This window comes from Polyodon spathula, chromosome 28 (assembly GCF_017654505.1).
Source record: "Polyodon spathula isolate WHYD16114869_AA chromosome 28, ASM1765450v1, whole genome shotgun sequence".
Classification (NCBI taxonomy): domain Eukaryota; kingdom Metazoa; phylum Chordata; class Actinopteri; order Acipenseriformes; family Polyodontidae; genus Polyodon; species Polyodon spathula.
Genome location: NC_054561.1, coordinates 2617886 through 2634590, shown reverse-complemented (window position 1 = coordinate 2634590; position 16705 = coordinate 2617886). Strand labels below are relative to the sequence as shown.

Genomic DNA, 16705 nt, shown 5'->3' with positions numbered 1-16705 from the left:
GCAGAGTTTAAGACACTTATAAAATGTTATAGCTAACTTGAAATCTGTAGCTGTTTGAGAGCTGAAAACAAGTACAAAAGACTAATTAAGCTAATTATCAGTTCAATTAATGGTCTAGTTGAATAATTGAGGGCTCAGTTAGAATAAAAACCAGAGACACAGGGGGTCCCCAGAACCAGGGGTGGGAATCTATGATCCAAGGTAAACACTTTGATGGAGGTTGCGCTACAAACACATACAAAAAACCCACAAGCTTTAATCAGAGGGTTTTCTTAAAGAGGAGCCAAAACCTGGTTTGGCCTGTGTGTTTCTTCAAGAAGAGAATTCATTAGCAGTGCCCTTGAAGCTGTTGGTATGGGTTCAAATCATAAAGTCAATAATAAAGGGAAGTGACTAAAGGACTTAAAAAAACAAAGTTCTTGTAACCGTCAGAGGTAGGGTTGTTTTTTTTTTTTTTTGCACCTGGTTCAGGTTCTTTTTTTGGATTGCGGCAAACCTGTTTTAGAGTAACCCAATTTACTTCTAGAGCAATTTAATCAAGATGCAACAGTGCGGCAAAATACAGGGGAGTGGCATTATAATATTATTGACTGCGTTCTAGAAAGGAAATTATGTTTTTTGGGGATGGCATTCATGTTGTGGATATGACAATGGAAATTGAAAAGCAGAGAGACTCGGAGGGCTGATAAACTAAGGGATCCCGTCAGCCCTAGAGCAGTTTTGACGTCAGTCTGTTTCTTGTACAATAAAATACGATAGCATATAATATAATCAAATATGCTACTTCTTTTTTTTCTGCTAACGTACAATAGTGGCAATATAAATAATAAGGTTGCAGTTAAACATGATTTACTGATGCAGGGTTAGGTGGCCTAGAATGGGTAGTCATTAACCAAGCACATGTGCAAGGCTTTGTATCCCTTTCACTGTTAATTATTTGCTTTTGTATCTTCAGTAACAGTAGTGTACCTTCTTGAATAAGCCCTTTGTGGCCTTGAAGCAAATTCAGATGCAGAAAGCTAACCCACTGTTTCCATCTAAATTGGGTGGTGAATACAACTTCTGCTGTTCTATGTAGTTTGTCCTGTTCAGTGTTTCTTTCTTCAAAGCTTGATCTATCTCTGTGTAACCCACAGCAGACCTAAATGGAGCCAGGTTGCTTGGGTATATCAAATAAATGTGCCCACATGAATAGCTTTAACTGTAACCTGCAAATGCAATTTGGTCAAAAAGGTGGCAGATCTAAATACCACTGATTAAATTATGAAAGTAATTAAAATAGCAGATTTGGGCCTTTTTTTTAATATTTAGAAGGTAAGCCCCAGTTTAGGTCAATTGCGTAGAACCCATTGACTTCCCTAGAGTAAAGGCGGTAGCTTAAATCCTAACTGCCACTCCAGCGCATAGGTCTATGTTTCACTCAATGATGGATCAGCTTAGGAGTCTAGTGGGCTTTATGAGATTAAAATCATGTTCGAGGTTTTAGCTCAACTGTATTCCCATACCTGGGACTCTAATCTGCAACTGAATGTCTTTGAGAGATCAAAGGGTTTGACTTTATGAAGAAATGCTTATACTGTACTGTGTTCAAGTTTTATTTTGTACATTTTCACGGCGGAAAATAATTGCTTCTTTGAGTAAAGTCAGGCTTAATTGCCTTTTTTATTTTGATGAAATAAGCGAGTGTCTCATAATGTTTCTATTACTGTACTGTACAAAAACATCAGCAAACAAGTGTGCAGAACAAACTGGGGAACAAGCAGAAAACACATTTTCAAATAACAAACTGGGTTATTTCTTTAATCTAACAGTTTGTTATTCCCTTTAACCATTACAGAAACAATCTAAATGTTCCTCATTCTTACCTGTTTATATTCTGTGCGTTCTGTCTAGTTGCTAGATCATTATGTCTCGTGCTTGCACACCAATCCAGCAAAACATGCTTTAAAAAAAAACTCCTAGATTCTGATTGTGGGGAAACCGGGGAAGCATATTAGTGTTGCAAGTCCATAGGAGAAGCATTGTGCACCGAAGCTTGTGCAACATTAATATGCTTCCCCACAATCAACAGAGGCAATTTTTGCTGGAATACTACAGTATTGCATGGGAAATCCAGAAACAGCAATGGAGAATCATACAAAACATGCATGATACCATATTAAACATTAGGACAATGCAGCTGGAAGGAAATACCATGTTACAATCTGCACTATAAGGGTATGATTAGATGAAGATTTACTTCTATACATGTGTTTACATGATGATTTACTTCTATACAAGACTGGATGTTGCCTCTTCACCAATGGATGCCCAGTGTATATTACAAGCTGTTATTTTACATACTATTCTGTTAGAAAGACCTGGGAAATAGCATTGTTTTTATTTGCTTGCTGGCACATTTAAGAGTCAGATTATATGCTGTAACAGTATTTTTTTTTTAATTTACAATGACTATCCTGGTGATCAGATTAGAAAATAAATAAATACATTTGTAAAAATACAAAAAGTTTACATTGATCACACAGCATTTAGATGGAAAAACTTTGTTTCCTTTTCTAGTTGCATCTTATTTAGCCAAAGAAAAGAGCTTGCTTTCTATATTGTACATTATCAGACACCTAACCACTAATAAACTCTTAAAACAATGCCTGACTCAGTCTTCTTGTCTCATTTTCCTAACCCCAAGGTAATTCAATATACAGCAGAGCACCAGTTTATGGTCCACAGTTTTTTTTTGTTGTTTTTTTTTTTACTTTCAAATTTCACATTTATTTATTTAACCAGGATAGAACCCTTGAGATCTCATTTGCAAGGGGGTCCTAGCAAGAGAAGGCAACAAGAACTAACATTATAAAATAAATTAGTAAAAAGAGACAAATCATTCAAACAGGACACAAACACTTATATCTACCATAAAAAAAATAAAAACAGTAATGCAAAATAAAAATATTTAAAAAAAAAAACAGAACAATTCCAATTTACATGAGCCTGGTCAACATTTACAGGATTTGCAACTCTGGTCAGATTTAAAATACATATTTCTGAGTGATCTAGAAAGGTATTGCAAAGAGGCTGTTTTTATCTTAAAAGACAATGAGTTCCAAAGATGAGATGCTTGATATACAGAGGCATGTTGGCCCAGATCTCAATTTAGGGATTTTAAAAGTAGGCACATCATTTGATCTAAGTGCATGGGTAGTGTTACATGTCTGTACAGAGATGTAAGGTAACTTGGAGCATTTCCAGTGTACACCTTATAAACTTTATTGGGGATAGCCCTGCTTTAGAAAATGACTTCCAAAAACTGGGTTACTTTCCAAAACGCCCTAATTTCCAAATAAGAGAGCACCAACTCGTGCATATAACTTTCACAGCTGGTTTCGTACAGAAATACAGCACAATTGTTTTGGACACCACAACTGAAGGTTTCACAAATGGACCAATCCAGGTACAGCAGTTAAAGGTTAACAGGCTTGCCAGGTGGGGTTGTACTCTGTCAATTGGAACACAAAGGACACCAATGGAGATTCAGCCTGCTGCTTTTCCCCTCTGTAAGTGAGTTAAGAACACAGCTGTCTATGGTCACAATGGAACAGTAGCTCTCACTTTCTCAGCCGTTGAAGCGGTTTGGCTATTTGATGCTGCGTGCCAGGACGTGACTTAAGTTTAGTGCATCAACAGGAACAGCTTGTCTGCTTGCATTCATACCCTGCAATGATAAAATTACACATGCGGTAATTGAATTAAGAGGCCCATAGTAATCCCAAAATACATTCAATTCAATTCAATTCAATGCAATTCACCAAAGCTGGGAGAGAGTTCCAAAGAGTCGGAGCCATGAAGCTAAACAAGCGTTCTCCAAGTGTGGTGCACTTTTGCTTGGACTTTGGAGATGTTTCAGAGAGGGCAGAAGGAAGATTTGACCACGGCGGACCATGTTAGTCTCCATCAACATCAGGCTACCAAGAAAAAGCTGTCGTTACTGCAATGAGTATTTATTATGTTAACATGTTTTCTGCAAAGAATATGGCTTTCCATGCCCTGTATCCTCTTTCATAATCCGGGGTTCACACAACTGGTACATCGCAGGTACACAGGCGGACCAGTTAAGAAAATACGGACTAAAGGCTTTTGCACACTGGATCTGTTCCGTCATTTAGAATTCGTCATACAAAAAAGTCGGCCGTCAATCCATTGCACACCAGATGTGTTAATATCACACTTCAGAGTGCTGATGTGCAGTGGAGGCTTTAGTAAATATACCTAGTTTCAGTATTTTAATACAAAATAAATACAATTCTGTTTATTCTTACATAACTCAGAATACCAAAAAAATGTTAGATGTAACATTAACTTAATGATCAGCAAATGCTGATGGAAAACGTTTTCTAATTATTATGTTTCTACTAGGCTGTAATAATGCTGATACACAATACATAATATATGTATATATATATATATATATATATATATATATATATATATATATATATATATATATATATATATATATATATATATATATATATGATATTACACAACACGGTTGTCACAGCATCAGGAACCAGATGACCAATATTTACACTTGCTCCTGTAATAAATATATATCTAAAAGTTGGGAAGCTAGCAGTGAGCTCCCGAAAATGCTTTCCATCTCTTTCATGTACTGCCCCTCTTTCCTGACTGTTCAGCCTCTTGCCCTGTCATGCTTCTTTCTCTGATATGTGTCTCTAGGTTAGACTGTTGTTTCTTTACTTCCTCGACTACAATTGAAATAAAAAAGTATATGCTTGTAATAACCTATACTGCACACAATCTACATGTTCATGTTTTACAATGTCTTTCCATGTGTTCTTTTTACAAAGTCTTTGTAATCTTGGTTGGATTCTCATCTCTGTCAGTTGGAAATGTGAGGGAAGGAGAGCTTTTCTTGTTTTGAAATCAACACTCCCAATAAAATCAAGAGTCAGGTGGTTTATTGCTCACGGTGTTAAATGCAAAGTTGTTTTTCTTTACCTTTTGAAAATAAGAAATTAGTCATTTACACTTTTGAGTAAAAGTCTTTGAAAATCAGTCCGGTTGTATAGAAAATGGTGCCCCAAAGCCCTGACCCAGTATCTTTAATCCATTATAAAGGTCTTTGACCAGCATTTTTCCTGGCAATATGTTTTACTGAACCTCTGTGTTGGAATTCATTGGAATTGAATAATGTGTAATTGTTTGTTTAGTGGACGCCTTTATCCAAGGCGACTTACAGAGACTAGTGTGTGTGAACTATGCATCAGATGCAGAATCACTTACACCATCTCACCCAAAAGACTGGTTAAGTGACTTGCTCAGGGTCACACAGTGAGTCAGTGAGTGAGCTGGGATTTGAATCATGGTCCTCCTGGTTACAAGCCCTTTTCTTTAACCACACAGCCTCCTTGCAACACCAATGCAACGTATCAGTGTGTATAGTTTGGTCATACTATTGTGATGCCATAGATGCCATAGATATGTCAAAATGTGCACCAAAGCACCTCAGTGCAGCATTTGCAATGGCATATACTGTCACAGCCTGCCATTGATAATGCTCATCCTGTGCCTTAAACTAAAAGGGTTTGATGCAGATTGTGACAGGCACTCCTGTGCTGCACGAAAACATAATCATGATAGAAATTAGCCAGGGGCAGATGCTGTTCTAGGAAAAGACAAGCCCTTATGTGCCAAACCCATCTTTGAAAATAAAAGGCAATGTAAACGGAAGGCCGAGTGGTTTGCTGTGTGCGTGGGGTGTTAGCAATGCGACCCTGTAAGCTAGTTTCACACATAGAGCAGTCACCCAGAGATAAGTAGTTAGTTAATATTTAAGGCTGGCTGATACTTTCTCTAAAAAGCTGCATTCTAGTCATTTCTTTACCACATACTATTGAAGTGTGACTTGCATTTTCCTGGAATGTGGCACTACCAAGGGGCCTGAATTAAAAAAAAAAAAGATTTAAATATAGATATATATTGATCACATTGAAAGGAACTGAAAGAGTCACATGAACTGACTTTCATACTCGTGTGAAAGGTAATGTATATTTTAATTACACTGTCAGTATAAGATAGGGATTTGAAATAATTAGTGAGGGCTTTGCGTTTTCAAAATATTTATTTTGTTCTTGCTCCAGGGCAAAAGTCACTTCTTTTGGAAAAGTAAAACGGCCTTTGACCGGAGCTGTAGGATTTTCAAATAGTGTGCTTATACTTGTTTGTCTTCCCTATCCTGGAATGGGGGAGACATTTTTACAAATACTTCTTCCTCTTCTTCTCAGTTTAACATTTCTGTATTTTTTTTGTTTTTATCGTATCCATGATCTCATGAACCAGCTGATGTACATATCAGTGATTAAAGTTGGGGAGCTCTAGACACTTCCTATTTATTTTTAGGGGTGTCCCTAAGTAAAAGGTCAGGATAGGGTCACAAACGTAGACATAACATTATCGATATTACTCGATCGAAATGTATAGCTTATTTTAGGTTTGAGTTAAGAGTTTTAACTAGTGGGGCTCCCGTAGTTAAACCACACAGACCACAATAACAGTCAGTGAGTTGGAGCGCTTAGCGAACAAGGACGCGAAAGCATTCTCCGTAAAAACAAACAAACAAACAAACAAACAAACAAGAACAATTCTGAGCGAAATCTCGCGGAACCAAAACAAGCTCTTTTCGCCCTTCAAAAAGCAGCTACCGAGTGTTGACCGAAAGTGGGTTTATTTAATACGCAGAAGCAATAGACTCTTTCAGCGATAGTAAAGCTTTCTAGATATATTTTCTTTTATTTCTTATCTTTGTAGCTATGGCTACGACTACGGTGCATTTTCTATTTTTAAGTCCATGGACATACTCGCGCGTCATCTGTGAAGTGCTCCATTGCATTGAACTTCGATCAAAAAATCGTTTTAAACATATTAACTTTTAGTTTTTTTGACATGTGGTTACTCTCTTAAAGTACTTCGGCGTGAAGGCCTACACAGATTTTTTTTATTTATTTATTTATTTATTTATTTACTGCCCTGGCTGACTTCGCCCACTTTTTCAGCATATTACCGCCCCTTTAAAAAGTCACAAATACCGCCTGGAGATTGGTCAACATCTGTTTTTATGTCGCTTTTGGCAGTCCCTCCTATTCCTGCGAAGCTTCTCCCCGCACCTTTCGCGGATTGGAAATGGTTAGTTTTGGTTTGGGGTTAAAGACAATGCAACACGCTCTCCACTTATTTAGAACAATAAACACTACAGTGAAATCGTCTAATTTAGTATGTATGCTACTAACTATGATGCTGCATAACTGAGACATTTATATAACATGTTATTGCAATGTCATTTTTGGAATGCATCCAATATTTACACATATTTGTCTGGTATTATTATTACAGGCCTCCACCAAATAAGTCTAAATGAAATGCATCCTCAGGATCACCTGTCCTAGCTTTCTTTTCCTCGTGACTCCTATAAATGAAATGTGCAGAGAACATAAGTGTCATTAAACTGAGGATGACATCACTGCCAGTAACTCAGATGATTTCCTGCTGAGCTGTTCTAGGAGTTAGCCTTCCCTCCCACCGTTTACATTTAATTATAGGTAACAACAGGCGCTCAGATGAGATCCAATCAGGGGGGTGAGAAAGTTCACCAAACAGCCGCGGGGAGTCGATAATAAACACTACCGCGCAACCAAATGTTGCATTCTAATCACACCCTTGTCAGAAATGTGGCGTAGCTATTGGTCCCCGATGCTGGCACTCAGATGTTTCCTGCTGTAGGGGTAGTGTGTGGTTTTGGTATCGGACTGCGACAGCGTTTAGTTCAAGGTTTGAGTTGAGTTTGGGAAGAGGAGGATAAAGGAAAGTGAACGCAAGGGTTGCGAATCAATTTATAAACGAGTTCTTGTTTTCTTCGCTGAAACGTTTCTTCCACAGTTTGTGTTCTTAGACACTGAACTCCCCTCCCCCCCGTCCCCCCCCCACCGCGTTCAAGCCCTGGTTCCCAAGAAGTGAGTATTCATTTATAAAAGGTAAGTAACGTCAAACGTTTTAACTTTTTTTTTTTGTTTGTTTAAATGTAATGCTTTAATAATGTATTTATGTATGTGTATAGAGATATTTTTTATCAGTTTGAATTCAATTCAGAATGGTTTGCTACGGGTTCATGTCTACCCCTTTTTTGTTTTGTTTCTTTCCAATAAGTAAAGAGAATGGGGTTTAATTTGTACTGCAAGGGTAAATACTGGTGTTAATGAACGAAACAGTTGGCAGTTGCTCTGGGAAGAATGTCTGTAGCAGCGCTGGTGTTGTTTCAAAAGCTAAACAACATTAAGGAATGATACAGTCACATTTTTGGTGACTAATCTGATGCACAATATGCGTTTTCCACACGTGATTAGTTTTTTTTTTCTTTAAATAAGGTATTTCAACGTTTTATGCAACAAGTGGAGAGTTATTAAAACATAAGTACCAGTCTGTGTTCTGCTGTGTCGCATGTTCTCATGCCTGTCAAATAAACTAAAACATGACAGTTCTCAAACTAAAACAAACGTGCATATGTACGTCATGTGCACCTTGTATAGACATTGCAACACAAATTGCCAGTTTCTAACAATCTAGACAGTACTGTAACTAATCAAGTTTATATATATATATGTGTGTGTATGTATGTGTGTGTGTATATATATATATATATATATATAAATGAAATATTTCAGCACTACATGCCACTATCCTGATCTCCACAATTTACAGTATCTCTCTGTGTATAAAACAAAGGTTGTTCATTTCTAGGGAGTGGAGCAACCTTTTTCAACAATGTGGTTGCAGTGCATTATAAAAATAATACAATTTACATGTGTTGCAGTCATCTCCACTCCGCTCTCCAAGACCATTGTTATGTCTCTTACTAGAGAAGCAAGAAGAAATTGGAAGGTCATTGTTGACCTTCTTGACATGAAATGGGTAACAGGATATAAAGTGTCACAATGTGCAAACTGAACTGATTTAGTCCTTAAATATCTCCTGCCTTGTATTCAGTTGTTTGTGGCTTTTGTTCAGGTACAGGCTTCTGAAAAAGGCAGCTTTAGTCCCATGAAACAAGATACCAGCATTATTTGTCCAGGTCATTAAAATGGGCATTCATATAAGCTTCAGACACATTCTCACCTTGTGTGGCATGAGTTGAGTTGCACAGATCTTCCTTTACATGGATAGGGCACCTACCCACCCTCTTGATATTATTATTAATAATAATATTAATAATAATAGTAATATTTTTTTATTTAGCAAGTGCCTTTGTCTAAGGTGATTTACAGAGACGAGGGTGTGTGAACTATGCATCATCTGCAGAGTCACTTAATACAGCGTCTCACCCAAAAGACCGAAAGACAGAGCACAAGGAGGTTCAGTGACTTACTCAAGGTCACACAGTGAGTCAGTCAGTGAGTGAGATTTGAACTGGGGACCTCTTGGTTACAATTTGTCATGGACACTCCTCCAGAACGTGCGCCATTTGAAAATACACCTGCATTTCCGTGTTGCAAATAAGTTTGATTTACAGCAGCAAGAAGTCTAATTCAAACGTTTTTCTCTGATATTTTTTAATCAATCAAGATACAGTAAAAACAATGCGTAATACATGCAGAAATGAATTAGGTTCACATTGTGTATCATTGATGGGACTGTTGAAGTTACAAGGACAGGCTGAGAGGTATTGATTAGTCGTTATGTGGTAAAGTGGTTTATTGTTATATTAGGCCTTTGAAAAATAATATGCATATGTACATATGCATGCACCTACCTGAGAGGTTGCATTTGCTGTCTTGCTAACCGCAGCCACATAAAATAAAACATCATTACTTACTTGCCTGTACAGGGATGGAAGTGAGACTCCTATTGCACTGCAGTTTCACCCATTCCAGGTTTTAAAATACTGTTGGTAAAAAGTGCTACTGTAAAGAAATCTTTTGCTGCATTTTCAGATTGTAATACATTGCCGATGGGACTCAGACCAGAGACTTCCCATCGTCCATTAATAAATGTGTTGTACCACTATCTGAAGAAGCCATGTGTGTAATGTGTAGAGTTTTAAATGTGTATTTTGTGTTTTTATGAGCTTGTAATTTGTTGTTGGATGTTGTTGTAAACAAGCTAATTATAGCGCATATGGCCCTTTTTAAAAACCCAATAAAAACTTAAAATAAGTAATACAAACCTGTATCTTATTAGTCTCATAGTAAAACCAGGAATGGATCAACCAGCTATGCAGTGGGTGTCTTTCCATCCCTGGTATAACCACCAGATAAGTCTGTTTGTCAACTTTTAATAATAATTGATTTTCAAAGGTTAACTTCTTGACAGGAAAAAAAAAGACTAAATGAAACTGTCAGTATCAAGGACAAACCATCTGTGGAAACAAATAAAATCTATTTTAGCTGTTTATTTCATGGGAAGATGGAAGTCACATGCTGGAAACTGTATGGATGAAAGTTGTAATGGGCTTCACTACGGTATATTTGCAATTCAAGCACTATAATGTTTATATACACAGTATTCTTGCAAGAGCAGGGATTCAGCAGTAAACCAGGCAGATTTTTGCTTGTTCTGCAATACAGTGCATTTTCTGTTTACTCGGTGTTTATCAGAAACTGAAAGACCAAAGTACTATAATGTGCAAATTTATTGGAACACCTCAATGTGTTGTTTATATCCTTTATATTCAGTACCTACCTGCATGAAAACGAGATTCTGTTTTAATACCAGGCACACATCCAGGAATGGTTAGTAGACTTGCCCTGACACGCTGGGTTAATTGTCTTTAATGCACTGTAGGTCAAGGTGGATGTGAGTCTCCTGGACTGTAGATAAATTCCCTCATGTTACATATCCAATAACGAGAGGAAGGACAAGCAGAAAATGGAGAGGAAGGGAAGACAATGAATGTACTGTATAGCTCTGGCTCTTTCTTTCTTTCTTTATTTATTTCTTTATTTAGATCTTTTATTTAACATCATGTAGTCCAAAACTACAAAATGATCACAGGTCTGCTGGAAGCCATAATAGTAATATAGTATTTCATGCTCGATTTTCAAAATGTCATGGGGGTTGGAACACAGGCATGCTGACATTCTTAGACTCCTTTCGTGCACCAGTCATGACCTGTACTAGTATGCATTTTAGAGTTGATTTCCTGAAAATTGTTTTTTATATAATGCACAGGCTTGTAGTTTTCCAAAAAGGTAGTGCAATTCACACCATTAAAGCTAGACCATCTCCTAAGCCTGGACTGGTAAAGATCAGCCCTTGAGGCTCCCTCTTTTATACGACAATGCAAAACTCTGGATCTGTTTACACTTTGACAGCAGTGGAAAAGTAAGAATGTCTTAAATTATTACTGTGCCCCCCCACATGTACACATTAGCAGGCAATACAGAATGTACTAAATTCCTGTTTGAGTAATACTAAGCATATGCATAAAGCACTACATTAATTTAGTAGCTGGTCTCAAACATTTAGCCACGGACTAAACTTTAACAGTCTTGGTAATGTGTTCAGAAGTAGACCGCCCCTACTATTGTGGTTAGAGATATATAGAGCCTGGTCTGTCTGGTTAGCTTCCAGAGTCCTCAGGAACAGGTTGAGGTGGTTCTTACAGTAAGAAGGTTGCAGCTGCCAGGAATTAAACATCAGAATGAGAAAGAGAGGAAATAGAGACCTTGACTCAACCCAACTTTGTTAACTTGAAATGTTTGTTGCCCTGGGAATATAAATTGATGAAGAAAGAACGATCTGTTAGTATTAATGACATGCTTATTGACCATGAAATCAGATTGAAGGTTAACAGTAAGTGTGGGATGTTCGTTAGCAGAGTGACGTTTGCTTAATGAGGTGTACATATTTAGATTTGTGCAACTGTAGTTTACTGAAATACTAGCAAGTGTTCTGTACAGAATATGTCTTCCTTTTTTTAAGGTAGTGGGAGTAGGGGCTTTCTTAAATGCTGTTTTTTTTTCTACTAAATAGAAACACCAACATAAGGAGTTCCCATTGAAGTTGACAAGTTCCCCATTTTCAATGAGAGAACCTAAAATAAATATTTTGTTTTTGGTTTCACTTTCCTGTTACATAAGCTACCACAGATACATCTTTTGGTATTTCTCAAACTAGTTTTTTTTTTTTTTTTAAAGTAGACTACATGTACAGTTTTTGTAATATCAAATGTTTTGTGTAGATATCTGAGAGATTTGACTCAAAAGGGCTTTAGGCTGGTTTACTGTAGGCTTGCAGGATTTTTTTCCAGTGCCTTTTGTTGTCGTTTAAAGGTGTTACCCAGTCAGATTAAAACCGTATGATTATATCGAATGAGGTGTTGATCAGAATGGTAAAAATTCACAAATTTCTAGTTTCAGTTTCAGACAGCTGAAGTTCATTTAAACCCTTCTTTTTTTCAGTACACATTTGTGCATTTAACTCTCCATGTCTGTTCAAAACCGCATCCTGTTTAATCTTCAAAACAGACATTCAGTATGAATGTGTCTACCAAGAAATTAAAGGTTGAGTGGATCACATAAGAGATATACATACTGAGCATCAAAAGAAATGTATCACTTATTTGGATAAAATTCACTAGATGTGATCAAAAAATGACAAACTCTGTTTTAGAGCAGGTGCAGCGACTTTTTATTGTGCTGATTTAACAACTGACGTCACAAAGATGCTGCAAAATGATCCGTCGATCTTGGGCAGGTATTGTGACTCTTGGTCTCTAAGTTCGTGGCTTGTCATTGACCGAGTGTGTCTGGTTATACCATCTCGCCAGGTTTGAAATTGCTGGCTGTGATCACCCAAGACGGCGAGCCAGAGCACGCTGCCCTAGTCCAGCCTCCAATATGCCGATTGCACGAAGGTGCTGCTCTCTTGACAGGCGTGGCATATTGTTTTTTTTTCCTTGCGATTTTTCTTTATTGCTTTTATTCAAGTTTGCAATTCAACAGCTGAAATCACTTCATATCAACTGTCTCACTAATTATTTGATTTGATTTAAGTGCTTATGCTTAAGTCATAGTCACTCAAGCGTGCCATGATCAAGGGTGAATGACCGAGTGATTAAAAAGAAACCAAGAACATTTTGTCAATGTTCATCATTTTTTATACCTTATTTTTTTTCGAAAATAAGTTTTCTTCAGTGAGGGGGTCAATATGTCAGCGCCTCTGCGTGCTCATTAGAAAAGACAGTAACAATCTGTTTGTGTTTGTTCAATCTATTTATTCAGCTCCAAACTTATATTTACCACTACACCACTGATAGTAGTGTCTGATAAAAAGTGTAGTGGGATACTGTCCTACTTTTCTGTCATTAACAAGAAGCCTAAAAACAACTTTGCCGGGCAAGTTAAATTTCCACAAGTGTACTACAGTCCTGTATTAACAATAAATACACAAACAGCAGGGATGTAACTGTTCCAGTATGCAAGCTTTGGTGCTGTACAGTATAGGCATGTTTGTTATATAAATTCATGAAGACCTTTTATTTAGTTACTATATCTTTGAAACACTATATCAGGCGTGTCAAACTCAGCTCCTGGAGGGCCGCTGTGTCTTCTGGCTTCCGTTCCACCCCGAGCTCTCAATTTACTTAATTGGTCTGATTATTTGATTAACTGGACTCAACACTTCTCTACAGGCCTCAGAATGTTTCATAGGTAGTGTGCCTTGAATCAAGTGCATTTTTAAAAACCATCAAATTCAGCAAATTTATTAGTTTATTTATTGTTAAAGTTAAGAAAAGTTTTGGGTTTGTGACCACTGATTTTTTATGTTGTAAATTTACAGTATAATCATAAATCTCAAAACTACTCACTTCTAAATCTTTTGTATTACTTTAGTATAAATACATGTTAATTTAGATTCATATGTTGTTTTTTTCTGACTTTATGTGAACGAAAAGACACATTCGCCCGTTTTCTCATTGGATATAGTGATATTTTGAAATTTACCTGTCCTGGTCACAAAAGCAAAGTTTGTGGGGAATAATTGCCATTTTCTATACTTTTGAGGCATAAGCAATTAGGAAATAACACTTACTACCCAGGAACAAAAAAAAATAAAACATTTGTTACATGGTGTTATCTGTCACCTCTGTCAATTTGCACTGGTTCTTTTTCATTTCTTTATCTTGTGGGTTGTTGGTCTTGCCTTACTGTTTCGTTTCCTTCTTTTGCTTTAAGTATATTGATGTATGTGCCCAGTTAACTTCCTTGAGATAACAGGAACGTTGTATCTTCAGGTTCCCCCGAGCTATTAGTCCATAATGGCACAGTGGAATCAGTTGCAGCAGCTGGATCCCAGGCATCTGGAACAGCTTTATCATCTCTACAGCGACAGCTTTCCAATGGAGCTCAGGCAGTTTCTGGCCCCTTGGATCGAGAGCCAAGACTGGTAGGTATAGGAGACCTGACCCAAACATGCCTGTGCCCAGTGGGAGCAGCTCTCTACAGTGGCCATGCCCAACATTCTAAAGCTGAGGGAACGTGAAGCCACTTGGAACTTGGTTACAGGAAGCTGGGTTTCAGGCCGCTGCATGACACACAAGGGAACACTCTGGGATTGGTTCAGCAAAGTTGCCTCGAAGTAGGGCTCCTGGAACCAGGTTTCACATGGTTTCATGTCCCCCTCAGCTTTAAGGTGTTAGACCTGAGGTTGAAATGAACAGAGTTTTAAGACTAAAAATTGGCTCAAGACTCTGTTAAAGCTAAAATGAAATCAGTGGTGGGATGGAGAGGAATTTGCCATTTAGTAGAATGCAAAGTTGTTAGCCCTTGATGACCAGTAAGTCTACATGGATGCAAATCCAAATCCTTAAACCCATTGCGTTTTTACTAACGGAGAGCAGTATGCATAGTGGTGACCTATTAATTGTCTGTTTCCTGTATCTCTCGTCTGTGTCACCCAGCTGGTATATGTTGAAACCAAACTGCTGACTTCAAATTATGCAAATTTCAATGGTTCTAGCAAAAAAAAAAGAGCCCCTTGCTAATTCGTGTTTACTCTTAAATGGAACAGGAAAAAGATAACACAGCTAGGTAAAAGGGCAGTGGAAGGTTAAATATGATCATGTTATGTTGGATAATTCTTTGTAACAAGATGTTCAAAGCACCGCTGAGCATTTCGGCGATCTTGTTTTTTCTTTCTTTTTTTTCCTAAAATTTTTTTTTTATCCCCCCAATGTTCAAATCCTTTTTTTTTTTTTTTTTCCATTACCATAGTCCTTCAAATTAAACAATGATCCCGAGGTTATGTTACTGGATCCCCAGCTCATGCACTACTAGTATGTCATTGTAGGTCTAGCTTGTTGTAAATTATATTATTTGCACTTATTGTGAACTGCCTTGTATTTAAATCTTAATCTTGCATAGTAACCCTGTACTGCCCTGTAACACCTGTAACTCACCTTGGAGAAAGGCGTCTGCAATAAATACATAGTTATAATAATATCCTGTTCTCCTATGCAGTTAAATCTTGTGTAATGCAAGTGTTTTTAGTTGCATAGTATCTGTTCCTTTTTTTTTTTTTTTTTTTTTTAAAAAACAGGAGGACTTTTGCAGCCAACAAAGAATCGCATGCGACGCTGGTGTTTCACAATCTGCTTGGGGAGATTGATCAGCAGTATAGCCGGTTTCTGCAAGAGAACAATGTGCTTTACCAGCACAATCTCCGGAGGATAAAGCAGCATCTACAGGTGCACAGTTTTACTCATTCAATTTGTTGTTACAGGTGCAGGTTTTCTTTTGAATATTTCGATATTTAGTTAAAACAGTTGCATAATACTGCATTGTACCCCTACCCCCCCCCCCCCCCCCCCCCCCCCCCCCCCCCCAAAAAAAAAAAAAAGACGTGAAGACTTCAAAAGACAATAGTAACGATTGTTTTATATGACGACAAGTCGGCTGGGGGTCATTTGAACGCTGGACAAAATTTTTTATTTATTAATAAAAAAATAAAAATAATAATAATAATTGCATTTGATACTTATGAACGTAAGCTGGGTTGTTTTTGTCACCTGTAATGTGGTTAATTAAATTTCATTGTGAACTTGTCTTTTTGAACCCCAGAGCAAGTACCTTGAAAAACCAATGGAAATCGCGAGGATCGTGGCTCGCTGTCTGTGGGAGGAGTCTCGGTTGCTGCAAACTGCTACAACCGCAACTCAGGTAGGAACTGCGGTGTTGTAATGAAGTAGAAACAGTGCTGCTGCTTTTGATTGAGCGTTTTATATGCATTGTATGTGGTGCATTGAAAACTTAATGCGATCGTGTTTGGGTACCTTCATTTGGATCCCGCACAGAAGGGTGTGTGAAATTTTTTTATTTTTATTTTTTAAACAGGATGGGCAGGCCCCACATCACACAGGCACAGTGGTGACCGAAAAACAGCAGATGTTGGAACAGCACTTGCAGGATGTGAGAAAGAGAGTGCAGGTACGGTTTGTTTTTAATGCATGGTTTGCCCCCTGAATCCAGTGGGATGTTATGAAATTTGATTTGCTGGGACTCTCCTGTACTTTGGACAGCTCCCAGGACAGATTTTTTTTCCTATATTTTGCTAACTCAAAACTCTACTGTTAAACCCCTTTTATGTCAGCAAACCTTTTAGCAGCATTTCTTCAAAAACTCCCATCAAAAAATGGTAA

The 16705-nt window shown here is 37.6% G+C and overlaps 1 protein-coding gene across 1 annotated transcript in view; it reads left to right on the top strand.

The window, feature by feature from the left end:
• The first annotated feature begins 7718 nt into the window (after positions 1-7718).
• LOC121301756 (signal transducer and activator of transcription 3-like) overlaps positions 7719-16705 on the top strand; it is a 14150-nt gene continuing 5163 nt past the window's right edge. Inside the window, exons 1-5 of the mRNA XM_041231354.1 lie at positions 7719-8045; positions 14303-14454; positions 15610-15754; positions 16128-16226; positions 16401-16493. Coding sequence (XP_041087288.1) covers positions 14327-14454; positions 15610-15754; positions 16128-16226; positions 16401-16493 — 465 coding nt within the window. The 5' untranslated portion in view covers positions 7719-8045; positions 14303-14326. The remainder of the gene's footprint in view (positions 8046-14302; positions 14455-15609; positions 15755-16127; positions 16227-16400; positions 16494-16705) is intronic.